At 54.2% G+C, this 21,584-nt stretch overlaps 1 protein-coding gene across 1 annotated transcript in view; it reads left to right on the plus strand.

Moving 5' to 3' along the window:
- Window positions 1-21,584, plus strand: part of CDH22 (cadherin 22) — a 78,670-nt gene that overhangs the window by 20,695 nt on the left and 36,391 nt on the right. The window contains exons 2-4 of the mRNA XM_077187542.1: window positions 4,957-5,899; window positions 9,738-10,032; window positions 19,828-19,947. Of these exons, the coding sequence (XP_077043657.1) occupies window positions 5,675-5,899; window positions 9,738-10,032; window positions 19,828-19,947 (640 nt within the window). The 5' untranslated portion in view covers window positions 4,957-5,674. The remainder of the gene's footprint in view (window positions 1-4,956; window positions 5,900-9,737; window positions 10,033-19,827; window positions 19,948-21,584) is intronic.

Here is a 21,584-nt window from a genome sequence, read left to right on the forward strand (position 1 = left end):
TGGCTTCCTCTGACAGGGCAGAGATACCTGCTGCAGACCCTGGGGATGCAGGCCCACCCCAGCTCTTCTCGTGCCCCCTTTGTCCCTGCAGGATCTGCCCTGGGGAGAGCACACTGTAAGGAGCATGGGAGCCCACGAGCTCCCAGTTTTCAGCCACAGAGTTGGGATTCTGCTTGCAGGTGCTGTCCCCAGCCCGAGGACTGTCCCTGCTGTGCTGCTGTCTGCTCCTTCCTTGGCTTTGCTGGGTAGCAGGGCTGGAGCTGTGGGAGGGGTGCTCCCCTGAGCTCATTCTGCAGGCAGCTAATCCAGCAGCAGGAGCACTGTGGGTGTCAGGACTGAGGAATTGTCTCTGTCCAGCAACCCTCCTACTGCAGCCTTCATTTCCTTGTGTCCTCTGGGCTGTGGTAAAACAGAAGAAAGGAAGCCCAAGCTTTAAGGAGCTCCTCTCTTGTGCTTGGTATTCATGCTGTGGCTCTGCATTCTAGAGGGTGGCACAAGCAGTGCCTTGCTGCTCAGCAGCCTTTGTAGCATCCTCATGGCTGTTCTGAGCAGCTGGAGCAGTCCTGATGCTGGTGCCACTCTGCTGGGAGGAGTGGGGAGCCACAGCAGGACATGCAAGCTCATGTTTGCTGAGGCTGCACGCTGGGGTTGAGGAGAGCAGGCTCTCCTTCCCTGCCTTTGCATCCTCTGGTACCTGGTGGGCAATTCTGTGTTTGTTACCAATTTTTGGGGTTTGTCAGAGGGGCAGTACTGGTGTGCCAGCCCTTCCAGCAGAGCTACATGCATGGGAGCACTGCATGAGGTCCTGGGGATGCTCCCTGGCCTCTGGGAGGGACAACCCTCCCTGGGCTGCTGGCAGCAATGCAGGGCTGTGCTGTGCTGGGCACTGCTGTCCTGCTGTGCTATTGCCTGCCCATGTCTCCCCCCTCCCCCTGCCTGCTTTCTCCTGCATCAGCCTGCATTTGTAAAATGAAATAAATATTGACATGGACGGGATGCTATTCAATTTGTCCTGATCACTGGGCTGCGGTGAGTTCTGACAGAGCACAGTGTAAAACATAAGCTCAGGATGTAATTTCTACTGTCAACATGATGTACAGTAGAGCTGTGCCAAATGCACACCAACAAACTGCACGAGCTCTGCTGGGCAGGGGGGAGTTGTGCTGATAATTGGAAGTGGGGATGGCAGAGCTGCAGGACAGGGGACATCACCCTGGGCCTGGGGCAGTGTCAGGGTCTGGTGCTTCACACTCTGCTTGGAAACCTGCTTGGTGTGGTGTGCTGGGCACGCTGCCACGTGGGAACATGTGTGCTGCTGTGGGCTGGGCTGGGCTGGCTGCAGCAGCAGCAGCTCCCATGGTTATTTACAGCCCCACTGCTCAGGTGTGGCAGAGGGAAGGGGCACTTCCAGCTGTTGGTGAAAGGTTTTCAGTAACACAGGGAAATAAACACTGTGCTAGTCCTGGTTCCTGTGCATGGCACCTCCTGGGGTGTCTTCATTCCTACTGCTGCAAGGGCATGAGTAGGACTTGGAGCTTTTGGCTTTGCAGCTTCTGGAAGAGGTGTGTGATGTGACAGCTGGAAAGATTCTGCACAGTGAGGAGAGACGTGACCCTGTAGCTGTCACAGAAGAGACACGGGCTGAGAATTTGTCACTGGAGAAGAAGGATCTGGTTTGTGGCAATGAGCCTGGTTCCAGATGTGTCTCTGGGCCTGCATTTTGTGGTGCAGGGGACTGGAGTTCAGCACAGGTTCTGCAGTTGGGCTTTGATGTCTGGGACCTGGATGAGGCACCTGAGTCCTGCATTGCTGCCCACAGGAAGAGCAGGCAGACAGCTCAGCTGAGAGGAGCTGAACTTTGGGCACGTGACACAGCCACCAGCAAACTGCATCAGCTCAGATGAGAAATCTGTGAAATACAAACCCAGCACAATAGCTGAGACTGTACATAAGGTTGTGTTTCCCACAGCAACGCAGCCCAGCCCCATGGGTGCTCAGCAGGACTCTCTCTCCATGGCAGAATCTGCTCTGTGGAGTGCTCAGATGCTACAGGACTGAACAAGTTGCCTTGGGAACTGTGGGCCAGCTTGTCTGGCAGCCAGGGAGCAGCTCTGCTCAAGGGGAGCTTGCCCACTGCAGCATCTTCTGCCCTCACTTTCTCTTTCCTGCCTTGCCTTAGTGTGTGCATTTAAGCTGTTCTTGTTACTGGTTTATTGATGCTGTTTGGGACTGTGCTGCTTCCATTGGTGTGCTGTAGCTCTGGTCAGGCTGACAGAGAAGGACAGAGTCCATTTCTGAGCAGGGAGCAGTGCCACTTCTGTGTGCACAGGGCTGCCTGGGGTACCTGTGTCCTGGAGGAAATCAGAGGCCACTGAGGAGTGAGAGGTGTGATGAGGGGAATCCAGGTGGCTCCTAGTGTGCCACAGAGCCAGTGTTGGTGCTTTCTGCCAGCTGTGAGCCCCCAGTGCTGGGTCCTGGAGGCAGTGGGAATGTGCTGCCTTCGTGTGCCAGCTCGGTTGGACACCCTGGATGCTGATGTTAGTTGTGGTGCCAGGATTTGCTCCATTGGACTGGCTTTCCTGCAGCCTCCCCATGTGTTCAGAAGGCCTTCAGTGTTGCAGAACTGCACCCTGGCACTGGCACTGCTGCCTTGTCAGGATTCTGGCAGGGTTTTATAAATCAGTGTGGCTGGATCTGCTCCTGGATGGCAAGGACAGGATGCTGGGTGGGCAGAATGGGAGAGTTCAGCAGGTGGTGGCTGCTTCTCCCCAAGGCTCTGGCTGACATAGCTGTCCTGGGAGCACATGCAGATGGATTCCTTTTTAAATTCTCTTTCTGGCAGTTGAGTTTACCCGCTACAGCTCCTTGTACTCAGATTTTGGGTACAACTGGAGGTGTTGCCTGCAAAAGTGCTGCAGAGTGGCAGGTAGAGATGCTGGGCAGGGTGTTCTTCCCACACTTACTGTTTGCCCTTGCTGCTGACCTGAAACTCTTGCTCTGGCACAGCTTTTGCTGCTCAGTTTATTGACATGTGTCACTGTCTGGGTAACCTACTCCAAAATAACCAGAGCTCTCCTAGGTGTGAGAGTTGGGAGAGGTGCTGTTTGTGACAGCAGTGCACTGTCTTGCTGTATTTATCTTCTGTATACCCAGGTAAGTGTGATAAAGCACACTTGCACTTGTGCTGTTTTTGTGAGTGTCTTGCTCTGCTGTGGGTTGGGCAGCCCCAGCTCTGTTGCTCCAGAGCAGGGACCCCAACCTCTGCATTTAATCTGTGAAGTTACTTTACCCTCTATGTGGGAAGAGGTGGCTCAGTCTGTCCCCCACCTAGAGGACATCCTGCTCCCCTGGGTGTACAGTGTTAAATACTCTGGGGTTTGATAGGGACCCTCACCAGCTGCCCTTTGGCAGCAGGGACAGGAAGCATTTCTGCATGGGGAGGCCTGGCTGCAGACACATTGCCAACAACTCACCTGGCTGCTGGGAAATACCTTCATAATAAATGGGCTGGCAAGGAGGAGGGGTGGGGAGCAATGTTACTGCTTCTGTACCATGATTGCTAACACAAAAATACACTGGAGACCCTGTTTTCCTTGGAGCATGAAGTGCACAGGGCTGGCACATGTGACAGCTGATGTGCATGTGTGAGTGGAATATAGTGTGTGTACACGGGGAGGAAATGTGTGTGCACACAAATGAGGCAGAAATAGACAAAAGGAGCCAGTGTGCATGAGTGATCTTGGCTGTGCTGGGGTGGGGTGTGTGTGAGACCTTCTGGTGAATAGATTTGTGCACGTTGTGTGACACACAACTTGTGAGCCATGAGCAGGCAGTGTAGAATGATGCTTTGTGGTTCTCAGGGCAGGGTTTCTCCAGACAAGTGAATGCAGACGGGAAAGAGTGCAACAGACATTCCCTGTTTGGGAAATGGCCCCATTGGTGGAGTCACATGGGGGAATGGCAAGTGAGGGAAAGGGCTGGAGAAATATGTGGGAGCTGTTCCTCCTCCGAACTGTTCAGATTTGTGCAGGGGTCTGTGCAAAGCACAGTCCAGTTCCCTTTCTGTGGGGAATAGATGGACACCTGGTCCAGGATCATTTGCCTTTCCATTCACTCTTTTTCTGCTCTCCTCTACTCCTCCAGAGGAGCAGCTGACAGGAGATGAATTCTGCAGAACTGGTGCATGTTTCATGAGAAGATCAGGCTGTGGCTGGTATTGCAGAGCTCTGGTGGAACCTCAGGGTGTTGGTGCAGGGAGAGATGGATGCTGCATCCCCATCTCCTGATCAGACTTCTCTCCATGTGTACTGGATGCAATGTACCCTTGGCTGAAGGTCTGGTGTCTCAGCCCTTGGTGCCTTGAGGGTGGCTTGAAGCTTACAGCAGAGCCCTTTTTCAAACTGTTACCTTTAGAGTCAGCCAGGTGGCAAATTCCTGAGCAGATGCTTTTCTGCTGCCCATGGCTGCAGAGCTGAGATGACAGAGAGGTTCTGCAGGGAGGGCTTGCAGGAGTGTCTGCTCAGGGGCTGGTATCCCTCAGTGTGAGCCTTGTCTGCCTGTGCAGGACTGCTGTGCTCTGGTCCTGTGCAGGCACCAGCAGCTGTGCTGTGCCAGGAGTGCTGCTGCACATCTCCTGACAGTGTGGGTGGGCACCAGTGACTCCCTCCAGGCACAGACCTCACTCCTCTCAACAGCCAGGACCAGGTGGTGAGGGGGTGCCCTTGTCAGCAGGATCCTTGGTCTCTTGAGTCCCTGCTGGAGCAGATATCTGCAGTGCTGAGAGCTCTGCAGCCCTCCCTGTTGTGTTGCTGCTCTGCAGGACCTGTGGGATTTGGCCTGGCTGTGGAGCTCCTGGGGCAGGGCAGGGTGGGAGATACTGAGCAAGGCTGCAGGAGCAGCACAGGGGGACACTGGGCCGTGTTTTCACACCAGCTCTGACACTTTGGCTTTTTCCAGGCTCCTGGAGATGCTGCTGACTGCCCTGCACCTCCCTGCGTGAGCCAGCAGAGAATGGAAGTGGCCGGAATCATCTGGGCAAAGGACCCTTCAGCAGGCACTGGGATGGTGTCCCCCTGAAGATGGAGTTACAAATGGCCTTGTGAGCTGCACCTGTGGCACACACGCCTGCCCTGCCACACCCCTTGCACAGTAGTCCCAGCTGCCACAGGACAGGCAGACGTTGGCCACAGCAGCTCATCCTGTCAACTCCTCAGTGAAAAGCTTTGTGGAAGAGCTTCCTCCTCCTCCTCCTGTGAATGCCAGCAGTGGGTGTCAGTGCCCCGTGTGCCCGCTGGCAGGGTGGGCAGCAGGCTGTGCATCGCCCCCCTGCCCAGCCAGACCCACGGCAGCCCAGCACGGAGCCCTGCAGCTCTGTCCCCAGGGACAGATGCCAGCTGCCAGACTCTTCTCTGGAGACCCAGCAGCAGCCTGCCAGGAACCAGCACTGACTGCTCCCACGCCAGCAGCGGGCAGCCCGGGCCACCTCTTGTCCCAGATGTGACTCAGGCAGGACAGGAGCGCTCCAGCTGCAGGGCAGGGCATGCAGCAGGGACAGGGATGCTCTGCACTGACCAGGCAGCCTCACACCCCTAGTGTGGACTTTCCTCCTGCTTCTCCCTAAAGGATGCTGGCTGTACACCCAGAAGCTCCTGCTGATGCAGCCTCCTAGAGTGCCATGGCGAAGGGTCTGCGGGGCTGCTTGTGCACCATGCTGCTGCTGCTATGTGCTGTGCAGGAGCTGGGGTGCTGGGCCATGCACACAGCAGGGCAGGGCTCTGACCCTGGGGAGCCCGGGGACCCTGCCCTGCTGGCCGGAGGGAGAGTGAAGCGTGGCTGGGTCTGGAACCAATTCTTTGTGGTGGAGGAGTACACGGGCACGGAGCCGCTCTATGTGGGGAAGGTAAGCTGACCTGGTGTCTCCAAGGGGCTGACAGGGGCAGGGTGGGAATGCTGGCACTGCTGAGCAGAGAGAGGGTCCATGTGAAGGTTGTTCATGGGGGCCTGGCTGGAGAAATACTTTGTGGACTGTGATGGCAGGATCCCTATCCCTGCTGGGGGTGGTGAGGTTAATGTGCTCCCAGGACACCAAGATTTACATCTGCACTCCTACAATTGTATACTGGCTTCTTGTGATGTCCGGGGGTGGGTGCAAGAAGCCCTGTCTCTGTGGGACAGGTGACAGTGCCTTGCTGGACAGGACTGGGTCTGCAGACAGGAACTGACCACACTTCCCTGGTGTGTGACCTCCTGGGCAGGCTGGACATGGACCACTCCTGGCTCCCTCCACTCCTGGTGTCCCGAGGCTGGAGGAGCATTTCACCTTGGGGTTGCTGGGCTTTATCCTCTTCTGGGAGCTTTGGAGAAGCAGCTGCCCCACGTGTCAGGCAGATGGGTTGTTTGTATTTGGGTGAAGGCAGTGCTAGCTGTTGGGACCAGTCAGAGGAACACACTGGAGCTGGAGGCATGGGCTCACCCCGAAGGAAAGTGCCCAAGAGCTTGTACAGCAGGGCTGTCTGATGGCCTCAGCCGTCTGGGCATGAGTCTGGAGGAGCTTGAAAATGGGTTTCCTGGCTGGGGGCCAGCGGGGATTTCAGTGGTGATTTGTGTCCGTTTCAGCAGACACTCAAAGCCGCGCTCCTGCGCCGCCCTCGGAGCAGGCACAGCTAATTCATGGCTCCCCTGGGAGCAGCACAGGCCCCGTCACAGGCCTGGCACTGCCTCGGCTCCGGCTGAACCCAAACCTACAACTCACCCGTTTTACAGCCCCTTTCCACATCAGCCACCACATCACCCGGGGGCTCCCAGCAGCAGCAGCACTGCCTGGGATGCCCAGGGCTGAAAGCAGCATGGCCAGGCTTTTCCTGCTGCTGGGAGAGGATGGAGTGCTGGCCTGGGACACTCCTTGTCCCCAGCAGTGTGCCAGCCCTCGTAGCACAGTCTGTGGGTCCAGACCCTTCCTGCACTGGGGGAGCCTTCCTGCTCTGGGGCTTGCCCTCCGTGGATGCCTCTCACACACCTACATGTGCTTTCTGGAGGGCCGATACCATTTCCATAAAATCTGGGTTCTCTAGCTAATCCTTCTTCTGAACTGTAATTTCCCCTGAGGCTGCTGTCAGTTTGATGTGGATTTCTTTGGGTTTTTTAAATAGAATTATGGGGTCAGCACTAGTTACAAACTTCTGCATGTGGACAGATCTATTTTAGATAGAGGAGAGGATTAAAGGGAAAAAAGCAGATTTAATTAAGTTGCTAATATTTAAAGAAAATTGATGAACTCGGGCTTTATGAGTTGGAGCAAACAGAGTGCGCCTTTATTATGGGCTAGTTTTTATTTGATTTTCTTTCTTTTCTAGCCCCAGAGCCATTTTTTATTTGTGTATCTGTGCTTTCTGTTTAATTGCTTTTAATAAGGAATGTGCACCTCTGTTCATATTTAATTTTGATTTAATTATTAGTATGTAATTAATGGCTTGGTAAGAATTCTGCTTGTAGTCTTTTAGGACAAGGAAACAATTTTCCCGTTTAACAAATGGGACAGATCAGCTTATTGTCCTCCCTCTGGATGTCCCAGACACTGCTCTCCTTGCTTGGGGCTGAGCTGCAGGCAGGGCTTGGGTGGTCCCTCTGCTCTTGGGGCCCAGTGTGTGTGGCAGAGCTGTGTGGCATCAGTGTCCTGCCATGCCCAGGGGTGGGGGGAGCCCTGAGGCTGCGTGGGAGCCTGGTGCTCCCCAAGCCTGCCTGCTGTGACAGGGAGGAGAGAACACCCCTGGCATGTGGTCCGTGGCATCTCCCCCTGTGTTTCTGTAGTCTGCCATCCGGCCCTCCCCCATTAGTTGTTGTTTAGCCAAGCAGCACAGATTTAGCTCTTTTAATCTTCCCCTGTAAATCAATCTCTGCAGCCCCTTGAGCCCAGGCTCCATTTTTCTTCCTAGCATTCCGGTTTGCAGGGATGCTGGTGTCTGCTCCAAGCAGTCAGTGATGAGCAAATATGTGAAGAGGATGTGCTGAGAGCTCAATGTGGCGCTGGATGCTTTATCTCTAGCCTAATTATTAATCATGAGCCCGGTGTTCAGCAGGAAATGCAGGTTTCTGCTGCCTGCACTGTACAGACCTGGTGCTCCTTCATTCTGAAAAGCTCACGGAGTAGCAGTGAGAACTGGGAGAGGATGATCAAGTGAAGAGGGCAGCAAGCTCTCCCCCCGCCTGTGGGGAGGACTGGGACTGGATGGCCAGGCTGGGATGACCATCCCACAGACCAGGGCAGGATGCCCCAGGTGGCCAGGGTGGGGTGACCACCCCAGAGGCACATTTCCAGCCAAAGCCATCACGGTGGTCCCAGACTCTGCAGGGCTCACAGCCCTATTTGTGAGCTGAGTGAAGGTCTCCCTCCAGGCAAGCCTTGAGAGATGTGTCACCATGGGCAGTAATTTGTGAATGTTGTGCAAAATGCACTGAATTGCCTAACGTGTGGGTCCCTCACTTGTGAAATAAATTCATAAACTGTATCTAACAAGACAAATATAATGAAGGCATCATAAAAAAAGAGGCAGCTCTGGTATAAATTCTTGCTGGTAGAGCTGTATGTCTGAAAGGTGGATTATAGAACTGCAGTTTGGAAGATTGAATGGCCCATAAACATTTTCATATTTCATTAGCCGATTAATGGATGGCTTTTTTCTTTTTGTGGAGGGGGGACATGACTTTGCTGATTCTAAGCAAAAATTGTAGGAAACAAATGAAAGCAGCTGATGAAACCTTTCCGGGGGCCTGTCCCATTATGGATTGTCCCAATTAATGCCCATGCTGCTCCCTGTCAAGATGCATTCTGCCTGTCCAGTTACTGTTAATAGATTTCTCATAAGTGGCTGGATTGTAAAAACCTCATAACTCAGTTTAATGCCACCAATAAAATTATCTCTGGACGTCTGGCCTGGATTCCAGTCAGCTCTTGGTCCTTGGGGAGCTGCTGTTTACCCTTTCTTTTCCTAATTCCAAACATTGTCTTAATTAAAAAATGAAGCAGCAGAGATTGCCTGCAAAGGCATCTTCCTCAGGGTCTGTTTTTAGTCCTAAACATGAGCTGATTTGTCACACTCTTTCATGAAATTTTATCCAGGTGGGGCTCTGGGCCTGATGATGGGATGTTGTGACCCCTGTTGCCTTGCAACATAAACCCAGCAGAGGGGTGCAGCAAGTGTGTGAGCTCTCCAGCAGGGAGATTTGTCATCACCACTGCCCAAATCATGGAGGGTGGCTGTGGCTGAGGCAAAGCAGGTGGATGAGGATGGACTTTGGGCAATTAAAGGGAAAAAACTGTTGGTTCTGTAGAAGGGAGGGGATGCTGATGTTGCAGCTTGGGAGAGGCGATCCCATGCTGCCAGAATCCTGGGTCCTTGCCCAGAGGGAAGCCTCTTTCTTTGGAGTGCAGTCGAGTTGTCCTTTGTTTTTCCATCATCTTGTAACCTCTTATTAAAGGAGTTTGTCCCTTGGTTTGTAGTGGGGTTGGGCACTGGCAAAATCTGTAATCTGCAGAGCTGTAAAGACAGGCCTGAAATTCCAATTTATTGGACCTTCATGTCAACCAACAGGAGTTGTCTGGTGGTGCTCTCTGTCACTGTCCAGTCCCACAGGAGCAGAGGGGCATCACACAGGGACCACGGGCATCTTGTGCAGGTGGCTGGGGTTGGGTACAAGCACATCCCCAGCCTGCTCCCACCCTCTCCCTCTTTCCCTGGCAGATCCACTCAGACTCGGACGAGGGAGACGGCTCCATCAAGTACACCATCTCCGGGGAGGGCGCGGGCACCATCTTCCTCATCGACGAGATCACAGGGGACATCCACGCCACCGAGCGCCTGGACCGGGAGCAGAAAACCTTCTACACGCTGCGGGCACAGGCCCGGGACAGACAGACGGACCAGCTGCTGGAGCCTGAGTCAGAGTTCATCATCAAGGTGCAGGACATCAACGACAGCGAGCCGCGCTTCCTCGAGGGGCCCTACATCGGCAGCGTGGCCGAGCTGTCCCCCGTCGGTAGGTCTGCTCTGGGCTGGGAAAGCTGCACCTCTCTCCTGTCACACCTTTGAGCCCGCTGTACCCCACAAAAACCACTTGCAAATCTCAGGGATTGCAGAGCTAGGGAGCCAAAAGGGAAAAATAAATAAGGTGGCTTAAGAAAAACAAGTGGATAAATCCTCTGAGCTGATTGCCAGCCTTTGGCTGAGCGCTCAGTCTCAGCCCTAAGCCGTGCTCTGGGGATGGGGTCGTGGTGGTGCCAGCTGCCTGCTGTGCATTGACTCTGGCTTTGCACAGCCCCCTCTCTCCTGAATGCTGGGTGGTTGGACTAAACCCTCACAAATCAAGGGGCTCACAGGGTCTGCCTGTGCTTCAGATTGGTCTGAGTGGTGCCTCTCCCCCAGCTTAGGCCATCCTCTGTGTGCTGCCTTGCTGCTCTTCTGAGCCCCAGGGCTGCTCAGACATCATCCCTTTGAGCAGAACTGCCAGCCCCTTCTCAGCTGGGTCTGCCCTTCTCTGAGGGGCCAGGCCTTGCTGGCTGAGGCTGGGGAATTCACATCCCTGTGACAGAAGTGTGGCTTCCCTGTGTTAGCCTTTACTGCCCATCGCCTTGGCAGCAGGCCCCTCTCAAGTGTGTTGGTGATCAGCCTCACTGAAGCTCTGAGGGCCAGGCTGATGATGATGGGGCTGCACGAGTCCATCCCCCTGGGATGGCAGAGCAGGACAGCCAGCACTGTGCCCACCCAAGCTTTGGGAAGGGTGCAGGGAGGTGATGTGTGAACTGCAGCACTGCTGCCCTTGCTTCTGCTGGGTTCCCATGCTGCAGAGCACAGCTGGAGTCCAGGAGAGTGGCTGTGCTGCACTGCCTGAAGCCACAGCATTCCCTGTGCACCCTGGGCTCTCTGCTACCCCTGCAGCAGGCTGTGTGTGTTGGCATGTGCTGTGAGCAAGAGCTGTACATCACTGTTCCCAAAGGCTGTGTGCAGGTAGCAGACAGCCTGTGAAAGGCTGGCGTTGAAGATCAGGCAGGACCCCAACACTCAGCAAGGGCTGAGTCAGCACGGGAGGCAGCAACAGTGCCAGGAGTGCAGAGAGCCCCCGGGGCAGGGGGACAGCTGAGAGCACCAGGGCTTGAGAGGCAGCTCAGGGGAACCACCAGGGCCTGCTGTGCTGCTGCAGGAAGGTCTGGCTGCAGAGGGCAGGGCATGGTGCTCAGTCTGCACTGCCTCAGGACACAGCTCCAGCTCTCCCTGGTTCATGTGCAGCATATTGCAAGGCTGGTGTGTGGCCTCCAGCAGGTACAGATGTGCAGGAATTGCACCAGAGGAGCTGCTGCTGCCTGGATTCTGTTCATGTATGCAGAACAAGTTCTCCTGAGGCATCCCAAGCTCTCCTTCTGCTTCCAGTTACCTGTGCAAATCCTTGCCTCAGTCAGAGAGTGACCCCTTGAACTACAGCTGGGTGCTCCTGGAGAAATGAAAGACAGCATGTGGGCACCAAAGCAAGAGGCATCCTGTTCCCAAAGGGAAGAAAGAAATTAAATTAATCTAATTTGCTTGAACAACATTTTAAAAAGCAAGGAATTCTCAACTCTGGGTATTAGACAAGGATCCCAGTTCTTTGAAAATCACTAACAATTATGGAGCTGCCTGATCAGACTGATGTGAACAAGACATATCAAAGGAGACAGTTTCTATGCGAAATTGGAGATCAGAGGGAGAAAGAAACACGGTTTCACAACATGAAAGAAGGCGATTCCTGCAAATTAAAACACTCGGAAGTTAAAAGTGAAGAGAAGTGCTGTGAAGGGCGTGGGCTGCATTTCCCAGCTGTGTGCTTAGAGAGGGGAGCTGGAGCCAGGAGCCTGCTCTGCTTTCCAGGCTACCTGCCTGCCACAGCCTCAGAGCCTCCTGCAGTCTGGCCACCCTGGGGAGTGCAGGGGCTCCTCCAGAGCAGCCTTGCCTGGAGACAGCCCAGGGAGGGCCTCACACATCATCCTCCCATGGTGCTGCTGCCTGGGCCCCAGCAGTGTGAGTGCAGAGCTGGAGGGACCCACAGGCTGCTGCTGCTGCTGTAAGTTCCCAGCTCCCTCCCACTTCTCCCTGGGCTTTGCCCAGGAACAGGCAGCACGAAGGACAAGATGGACACAGCCTGTGAAAGCATAAACAGGCAAGGCTGGCAAGGAGCTTTCTGCTCAACCCTCTGAGGTTCAGCAGCTGGGAGGTACATGAGGCTGGTCAAGGACCTGGTGTGAGAAGTTCAGCTCCAGATGCTGCAGGAAGGGCTGAGGATGCAGGATAGGGGAAGCTGCTGGGCCAGGGAGGTGAAGTTCAGGATATTCTTGTGGGAAGAGACCTGCCAGGCCCTTTTTGTGTGAGAGAGCTCCTTGTGTGGCACCAAGGCTGGGTGCAGCTGTGCTCATGGCTTTGTTGTGGTTGGTATTGGTTATTGATATTTGCTGTCTCTGAGCTGCACAGAGCATCTCCCCTAGAGCTGTGGGGTATTTCCATGAGAGTGACTGGGGAGTGCCTTGCTGCCTTCCTGAGTGTGGATGGAGGTGATCCCAGCTTGGTGCTGGCCAAGCAGGAGGACAAAGGCTGGAGAACTTAGGTTGGCTATTAGTGTGTCAAGATCAAAGCCTGGAGACGTGCTGGTGGCCAAGCTGCTGCCAGCACCACTTGGATTCATCTGTAGTAGGTGAATGAAGTAAAAAGAAGGGTGATTGGGTGACTGGGATGGGGCCACTCCAAGGGCAGGGCTGCTCTCCAGCTTGGAGCTGCAGGGAGCTGCTCATTCCCTGTCTCTGCAGCTCTGCAGCCTTTGCTCTCCATCCCAGCCTGAAGAGTTAAGGGTGACCCCTTCTTCCTCCTCCCGTGGTTTTGCCTTCCCAGGCCTCACTGGGGTTTGTGCTTGGGTGGTTTTTGTTCTCAGTCAAGGCAGCTCTCAGCTGCACTCTCCATTCCCTGCCAAGAGCACAGTCCCAGCTCCCAGAGGTGGGTGCCTTCCTGGGGCGTGAAGAGGAATAAACCAAATACAGTCAGATCCGCTCTGTGACAGCAGGAGCAGATCAAAGGACATTATTTGCATAATGAAGGAGTACTAATTGGGAGGGAAAGTCATTTGATTTCCTAGTGTCTAAGAGGGAATAACAAATGAGAGAAGTGCACAAACTCTCAGAGTAACTGGGAGTGCTTTGCAGCACAGCTGCCCTTGCTCTGTGCTGGGGCCAGGGCAGTGTGTTTGTACTGAGACTGAGACTGGGGGTGCACTAAAGGCCTCTTTGTTCCAGGATCTTGCCTTGGCAGTGGTCAAAGTGCATTCTTAGGAAGGAGGAGCAGCACACACAGGACATGTGATGCTCCTCTTAATATTCTCCCAGCCAGCATCTGTTTTCAGCTTGGAAATTTCTTTGGCTGTGGGTGGTTTCTGGGAGTTCAGTCAGCTTTAGTATCTGTCTTCCATGAACTCATCCAGACTCATTGTAAACCTCTGCAGAGGGAAAAGAGAAAGGATTGCTGTTGTTATCTGATGGATCAATAGTGGCAGATGCAGAATGGTCAGGAGGATAAGGCATTTGTAAAGGGCAGAGGTGGTGCCTGGAGCTAGCCCCAGCCTGCGAGCCAGGCTGGAGAAGGCATTGTTTTCTACACAGGGATATCCTGCACTTGGAAGAAGCACATCCAAAATGGAAGCTCACCCAGTAGCTTTATCTGGCCTCCCTTGGCACAGCAGAACCAGCTCAAAAACCAGCAACTGGCTTTTCTGGAGAAACCTGGTCTGGCCTGGGGCATCAGGAGCGGTAGTGCAGCTGCTGGGGGAGGTTTGCAGCCTGGCAGGGAGGGCAGCTGGGTCTAAGAAGGGAGGGAGAGGTCTCTGCTCAGCCCCCAGAGGGAGCTGGGCTGGAGGCACTGCCCTAGAGTCACCCAGGCTGAGGAAGGCAGGGGCTCCTGGGGAGTATTTTCACTGACTGCCCTGTGCCCACAGTGTGCATACCAAGGAGCAGTGTGTGTGCAGGATGGGGCCTGAGCTGCAAATCCTGTTTACTGCTGTCCTGTCACCCCAGGGAGAGGCTGCTGGTCAAGAGCTTGCAGGCCGCTCGGTGCTGGCACCCCAGGCTCAGCCTCTGTGGATACCCCTGGCTGGATCTCTCCAAAACATCAGAGTTGAGCAGAATCCAGCACCAAAGGGGGAGACCTGCAGCTTCAGGAGAATGTAGGATGGGACCCAGCCAACTGCCTTGGAACTGCAGCAGCTTCACCTTGTTACAGGAGGTGCTAAAATTAGCTGTATTTTGGGCTCCTTTCCTGATCTCCCTGGGGTCTGCTTAGCAGCTGTCTGCTGCACTGAGGCGTGAGCCCAAATCCAGCACACGGTGCCTCCTGTCAGACAACTCTGTTGGCTGCACAGGGTGGGTGTTGCAGCCCAGAGCTCACCTGTGGGGTGCTTGGGGAGCAGGCAGGGTCTGGAGTGAGGAGCATGCCAGGAGAGTCATATGCTTCCATCAGAGCATCACTCCTCCCTTGGTGCATTTCACTCTCATTTCTCTGTGTAGCACCATGTCCAGATTAGAGGCGATTTGGCTGTACAGACAGAAACTTGGGGTCAAGCCCTGACTCCAGCACAAAGCTGGCTGAATGCAGAAGTGATTATTGTGAAAAGAAATTGTTTAATCTCCGTGCTGGAAGCAGAGAAAAACACTTTGTTTACCATACAGCCAGAACACTTGCAGGCAATCGGATTTCCCCCCACACACCCCCTTTGCTGGAAAGTGCTGAAGTCACTTGTGAGTGTCTGGAGCTGCTGGGAGCTGGGGCTGCCCTGTCTGTTTGTCCTTGGTGAGGGGAGTCCTTCCCCTTCTGCACTGTGCTCTAGGTCACAGGCTCCACACACTGCCCTGCCCAAGTGAGGATCTCATCAGGCTGCACTTGGCAGCCCCTCAGGCACCTGAGCCTCTCCATGGGATGCTGTGGTTTGCTCCCCATGGCACCACGTTTATCTGCTCCATGCCAGGGGCTGGGGTGCTTTGTGCAGTGCCTTTCTCTGGCCAGACACCCCAAAAGAAGTTTCACAGTAGCACACACCCCAGCAGGTTACTGCCCTGGGGCTTGTCCTGTGGGGTGACAGGGCTGTGCAGTGAATCTCCTCTGGGCCTGGCTTTCTACCAAGTCAGGATGTTGACAAGATTGCAAGAAACTCACTTCTGCTCCAGTAATTTTTAAGCTACTCCAGTTCTTTTTTTCCCTGGTGTCCTGCCTGAATGTGTCTGGGGTGCATCGGCCACTGCAGGTGTTTGGGGCCAGACAAAAGCTGTGAATTGCATTGTTTATAAACTCCCTCCTGCCCCATGGCACGCAGGCACCTGGAGCAGGAGTGCTGCACGCTGGCATCAGGCCAGGGCATGTGGCTTTGCATGACACAGCACTCCCTGCAGGGTCCCCGATGTTCTGCAGGGCTGAAGTGCCCCAGTGCTGTCCTGGAGCTGGCCAGATCCACTCAGAAAGGGCTCTCAGCGTGGCCAGAAAGTGTCCCTGCTCTCTGCCTGAGCTGAAGGTGGCAACTGAGCCCCAGAGCTGGTCTGGAGAGCATCTGGAGGCTCCTGGTTTCGCCACAGAAGGGTGAATGCTGCCATGAGGAGGGACAGTCAAGTTTAGCAAGTGCTGGTTTTCCCTGCTGCTCATTTGCCTCTTTGCCTGCCCAGAGCCTGGCTGTGCTTGTGTCCCTGGGGAAGTGACAGGTCCCAGCCAGCTCCTTGTGGATTCAGTGCAGGGCCTCTCTGCTCGTGGATGTGTTTGGAGTTTGCCTGTCAACGTTTCTTTTAGCTGAACGTGTTTGCAGTGAGTGGCATAGCAAGTGGCCTGGAGCTCTCAGCCTCCTTCACGCAGGGATGGCCCCAGAGGCTCTGGGTGCTGTGGGGAGGCAGTCACAGGTGCCAGGACAGGCCTGCACTGCCATTCCAGAGGTGCCCTGCAGAGCCCATGCATCCCATGCAGGGCACTGGGCTGGGCTGCCGTGCCCTGCCAGCCCTGGGGACACTCAGCATGGCAGGGTGGCTCTGGGGGCTGCCCTCAGGGAAGGGACCCTGCAGTGACACAGCTCCTGCAGCCCCTGGGCTGTCACCGTGGTATTTTCTGAAAAATCCCTTCGCCAGGATTTCTTCTCCTGGGAAGATGAGAAGCCTCAGCTTCTCCATGTTTTCCTGCTCTGGAATGTGGTCTGGAGATTGTTTATCCAAACATGTGAATTGTTTTTATTGAATGACCAATCACAGCCAGCTGTGTCGGACTCTCTGAGTCAGTCACGAGTTTTTATTATTCATTCTTGTTAAGCCTTCTGATGTATCCTTCTCTTTCTGCAGTATAGTTTTAGTATAGTATTCTATAATATAACATAATATAATTTCTCAACCTTCTGAGAACATGGAGTCAGATTCTCATCTCTCACCTCGTCCTGGGGCCCCTCAAACACCACAGTGGGGCATCCCGGGCACCTCTGGGCGTGGGCAGCCCCTCCCTGCCCTGCTGACCCTGCTCACAGCAGGGAAGGGATGCTGCTGGCAGAGCTCAGGGCTGGCTGATGGCCCTGGCACGTCTCCAGGATGGCTCAGGGTGTGGAATGGGGACAGCCCAAGCAGGGCCCATGGGGACAGAGGATGGCTGGCAGCCACAGCCAGCTAGGCTGAGGGAAGTACTGCTCTGGAAGTGAGGGTCTGGAGGAAATCAGGGTTTGTTTGATCTGCTGTGCCAGAGCTCACCGTTGCAGAGGGAGAATTAGAGATTGATTCTGACCTGTTAATTTTTATGTAAGATTGTTGGTTTCCTCTGATCTGTGGAGTGAGCTTGTCGGGGGAGGAACCAAGGTCTTATCTCATTTTACATGTCTAATTATCTCTCTGGATATGGGCTCAGGCTCCTTGGGTATGGGAGGCGGGTGATAGAGTACATGATGGATGTTTAGATTTTATTTAGTGTATCTTTTATGGCTAAGGCATGTGCCAGAAAACTAAATAAAAGCTGTACATTCTGTACTTGCTGTGGGCAGTGCTGTGCTTGGAGAGCAGGGACTAATATTGGAGCAGGGTGGGAGCCAGGGAAAGCTTGTCTCTGCAGGAAGGAGGGGACCAGGTTAAGCTGAAATTGAATATCACTGCTCTTCACATGGAAAGGGAAGGGTGGGAAGGGTGGGAAAGGGATAAATGGAGGTTAGGGAAGGATGCTGGAAAGTTAAACTGATAAATTCCTGATACCCTTTAGGTGACCTTGATCAGGCATCTTTGCAGACAGGAAGTCAAGACAAAGAGGGGTCAGTGCTCCCTACCTGGCTGATGTTGTTTTTTTGTTAATGAGATGCTGTGAGGGCAGGTGGGGAAGGGCAGAGCCTTCATCACCTCTGGCATTGCTGGCTGCAGCCCAAGGGCACTGTGGCCCCTCTCTGCCTCTGAGTGAAGGTGTCTTGCTGCAATGCTGATTGGTTTCCCTTACCCTTGAGCAGAAAACTCTGGCCCCAGACATGGGGCTCACCCCTGGGACCAGGAGCTGGAGCTGCTGCCCTGTTTTTCCAGTTCTTGGGAGTGCCCAGCAGCTGTGGGCCAGGAGCTTTCAGTGCTGGCACAGGAAGCCTGAGAGCAGCAGCCCACCTCACCTGTCCAAGGTGTGGCTTGGGATGGTGACACAAACTGCTCTGGGTGGGCACAGTCCTGCCTCCTCTTCAGACTCTGCAGCTTGGCAGCATCCAGGTAAACACTGGAACACAAGGAGTACAGCTGTGCCTGACAGGGATGGAGTAGGGGGTGAGTTCTGCAATTCAATGGATGCATCTTGAGATGCAGGGTGGTGCAAACATTTAGTGGCCAGCCTGCCCCTCATGATCCCTGCCTTGGGATGACTGCACAAACAGGGCTGGAACAGGAGGCTGTGGTGTGGTCCTTGGGGCACCTGCTCTGTCTGCAAATGTGCAGTCCTGACACAGGGTGTACAGGGCAAGGGCAGGGAAATAAACTGATGGGCTTGGGTCCTGTGGGTGAGGGTTGAATCTCCTAACCCTCAGCAGGAACAAGTGGCTCTTGGGGTTGGGGATGTTTGTGCAAGGTCAGCAGGCTCTGCCTGTGCTGCAGGTGCTACTGTGGGCACTGGGCTCTCAGCTGATTGCTGCCAGGCTGTGCCCTCTCTTGTTCCCATGGGCAGACACTGCTTTCTGGGATTCTCAGACTTTGGCACCTCCAGCATCCCTGGGAGGCTTCTCCCCTGCAGCTGGGAGAAGGATGCTTGGAGACCCTGGTGTCATCTCCCTCCTCTGGTCCCTGTTTTTGCTTTCTGATCAGAAGCTTCCCAAGGGAGCACGCCAGGCTGCCCGGGGGAATGTGCAGAGCTGGTGTGGGAGTGATGTGCCTTGGCTCATACCTGCCTGAAGGAGCTGTGTTATGGCAGGGAGAGGAGGAGGAAATGCAGCAATAGTATTTCTTAAACAGTTGTTTGCCAGGCAGAGAGCCAGTGTTGCCGTGGTGTAAAATCTGGACGTGCCTGGCAGGGATGCACCATAACTTCACTGGAGACAGCAAAGCATAAATAAGTTGACTCAAACTAGCTTGTTGCTGAAGACTGATGAGGGGGATTCTCCTGTTATCAGCAGAGCTGCAGCTCTGAGAAGGCTGCCAGGGAGAATGAAAAGCAACCATGGTAACTGCTCGTTTCCCTCAGTGAGCACCCTTTCCAGGAGATCAGAGTGAACTGGACTGGGAGAGCCTGTGCATCCCAGCTGCTCACAGCTGCACTGTGCTGTGCTGCCTCATCTCCTGCCTGACTCTGGGCAGGGCTGGTGCAGGAAATCCCTGCAGGCTCTGGGCTTGGGGTCTGCTGACAAAGGAGGAGGAAGGCACCAGGGATGGTTTCAGCTCCACATCTGCCTCCTGTGACACAGGAACAGAGGCTGCTTTTGTGTGACTGCTCCAGTGCTTGACCTCTGGGCAGGGATGCACCGAGTCTGGTGCTGGAGATGGAACAGGGTCACCTGTCCTCACAGTGCTTTGGTCACACCACCTCCTTCCTCAAGGTGTCTCTAGGCAGGGATAGGCTTCCCTTCCTTTCTCCCTTTTGTTGTCTCTCTGCATCTCAGCCCTTTTGCTCCTGCCCCCACCATCATGTCCTGGGTCCTGCTTTTGTTAAATTGAACATGATGTCAAATTAAAGCCATCACAGGGACAGTTGGAGTGAAGTACCCAGTTTAATGAGGCAGCCTTGAAAATCAATAACTTAATTGCAGACATTTGATGGACTTTTATCCAATTTATAGTCCTCCTGCCCTGCTACGTGTAGAGCATGAGGACCCGGTGCTATGTCTGGCCCTGGGCAAGTGAAAGCCTTTCCTCTCCTCAGGGTGCTGTCCCTGGGCAGCTCTGCCTGCTGCAGTGTGGATCAGGCCCCAGCTGGGTGGTCCCTCTGTGCTCTGGAGGTGACCATGTCACTCACTCTGTGCTGACAGGAAGGCCAGTATGACATCCCCAGATGGGCCATAGAAAGCTACTGGGAGAAAAGCTCCCAGCTGATCAGGCCAGTGATCTCCTGGAGAGAGCAGGTCCTGCTCCAGGGCCCTGTCCCTGCTGCCACTCTGCAGCACACCAGAGGCATTCACAGCAGTGTCTGCAATGTCTGGAGTCCTGGCTTTCAGGTGTTGGTGGGGAGGCGATGCTGCATTTGCACCCAGCTGTTCTCTTTCCCCTCATCATTTGCAAGCAATCAGCGTTGGGCCCTGCTCTGAGCTCTGTGCTGCTCTTCTAAACTCCTGCCTGACTTTCTGTTTTCCTCCTTGTCCCTGCTGCAGGCACCTCTGTGATGCAGGTGATGGCCTCTGATGCCGACGACCCCACCTATGGGAGCAGTGCCAGGGTGGTCTACAGTGTGCTGGAGGGGGAGCAGCACTTCACTGTGGACAGCAAAACAGGTGAGCAGCACCCAGCTGGGCTGGGCCACGAGATCCCAGCGGGGCTGTGGCTCCTGGGCATGGCTGTGAGCCAGATCTGTGCCTCCCTGCTGGCCCCTGGTGCTGGATCCTGCTGGCAGGGGTGTTGGAGAGGAAGCTGCTGCCCAGCTCCATGCCCTGCCTGCAGCAGGATCTGCAGCTGCCTGCCCAGAGTGCCTGAGCTGCACCTGCACTGGCCAGAGCTCCTTTCTGCCTGGAGCAGGAATGCCCCCACAGGCACATAAACCTTCAGTGGAGAAGGTTTAAATACTACCAAAGGGGCCTTACCAAAAGCTGCATCATTATCACCAGGGCTTTGATTAAAGGTAACACTTTAAATTAAGGATAGGTTTATAAATGTTCTATTAATATTTAATGAAAGAACAGTAGAAGCTGCTCCATTCCTTAATAACTTATAATAGAGCCTGTTGTAAAATGCCTCTGTAATAAATCCCTGGCAGATGATGCTCTGACATACTGGTTAGAGTAGACCATAACCAGGAGATGTTGGGATATATATTGTCCTTGCCTCCCAGGAGTTTGACTCTCATTACCCTTAATGAGAGCCTCACAAGCTTGCTAAGAAGGGAAGACTCAAATGCTAATAAGGGATATTTAAGGCACAAAGCATACGGTAAAGTGCCCGTAGTTTAAGGAAAATTTGTCAAAGGACAAGCAGGCTGAGGAGCTGCAGCTTTTGTTGGAAAACTGGACAGCAAAGTCCTCCCCACCCTCTTGCTGAACCACAGTGGCATGAGCTGGGCTGAAGTCCCAAGTCTCTGTAAGGCTGATCTGTGTGTGTGCTGATATTTTCTAAGGCTGGGATTTGTTTGGAGATGCTGCTGTAAGTGTGAAGAAGGTCTGTGTGCCTGAACCTCTGCACCTGCAAGAAACCCTCCAGCTCCTGACAGTGCTGTGGTGCACATGGGGAAGCTGGGCCCAGCCCTGGCTCTGCCACCAGCCTGGCTGCTGCTGCAGGAACGCTCAGATTTGGGGGTTTGGGAGCTCCTGCACACTCCTGACACTGTGGCCTCTGCTGGGAAATGCCTCTGTCTGGACTGAGGCTGGTGCAGGGGGGAGAGGGCACAAGAGCTGTACCCACCCCTTGCTCAGGAGCTGTTGCACCTGGGCTCTCTTCTCTGCCAGATTTGCTTTGTTTTATATTGTGTGTGTAGGAACAATAGGCTAACCACTGAAAATGCAGGTGCACGTGAGATCCTGTTAATGTGAGACAGCTTTGTGTGAGTGAAGTCTTACTTCTGGAATGGAGAGGGACCACTGGGAGCCAACTGCACAAGCCAGGACGTGCAGAGGCTCAGCTTCCTGCCACATTAATGCTCTGTTTTAAGGCATAAACTAAAATGTGCCCTGTGGGACTGTGGTGAGAATTAATGTCACTCTGGGAATCCAGGCTTCTTGATTCCTTGACTTTTTGTGTCTTAATTCTCAAGCTGGCTGTTTCATACACTGGGGGGTTGATTTGCTGTTTTACTTGCTTGTGTTTCACAAAGGCAAAATTGCTGACAGTCTGCAGAAGACTCCAGCCCCTCTAGAGCATGTCTGCTTGCAGGTTACCTGGCTGCTAACACAGGTGTTGGGGCTGACTCTGGGGGTCTCTG

The sequence above is a fragment of the Agelaius phoeniceus genome, chromosome 17 (assembly GCF_051311805.1).
Source record: "Agelaius phoeniceus isolate bAgePho1 chromosome 17, bAgePho1.hap1, whole genome shotgun sequence".
Classification (NCBI taxonomy): Eukaryota; Metazoa; Chordata; class Aves; order Passeriformes; family Icteridae; genus Agelaius; species Agelaius phoeniceus.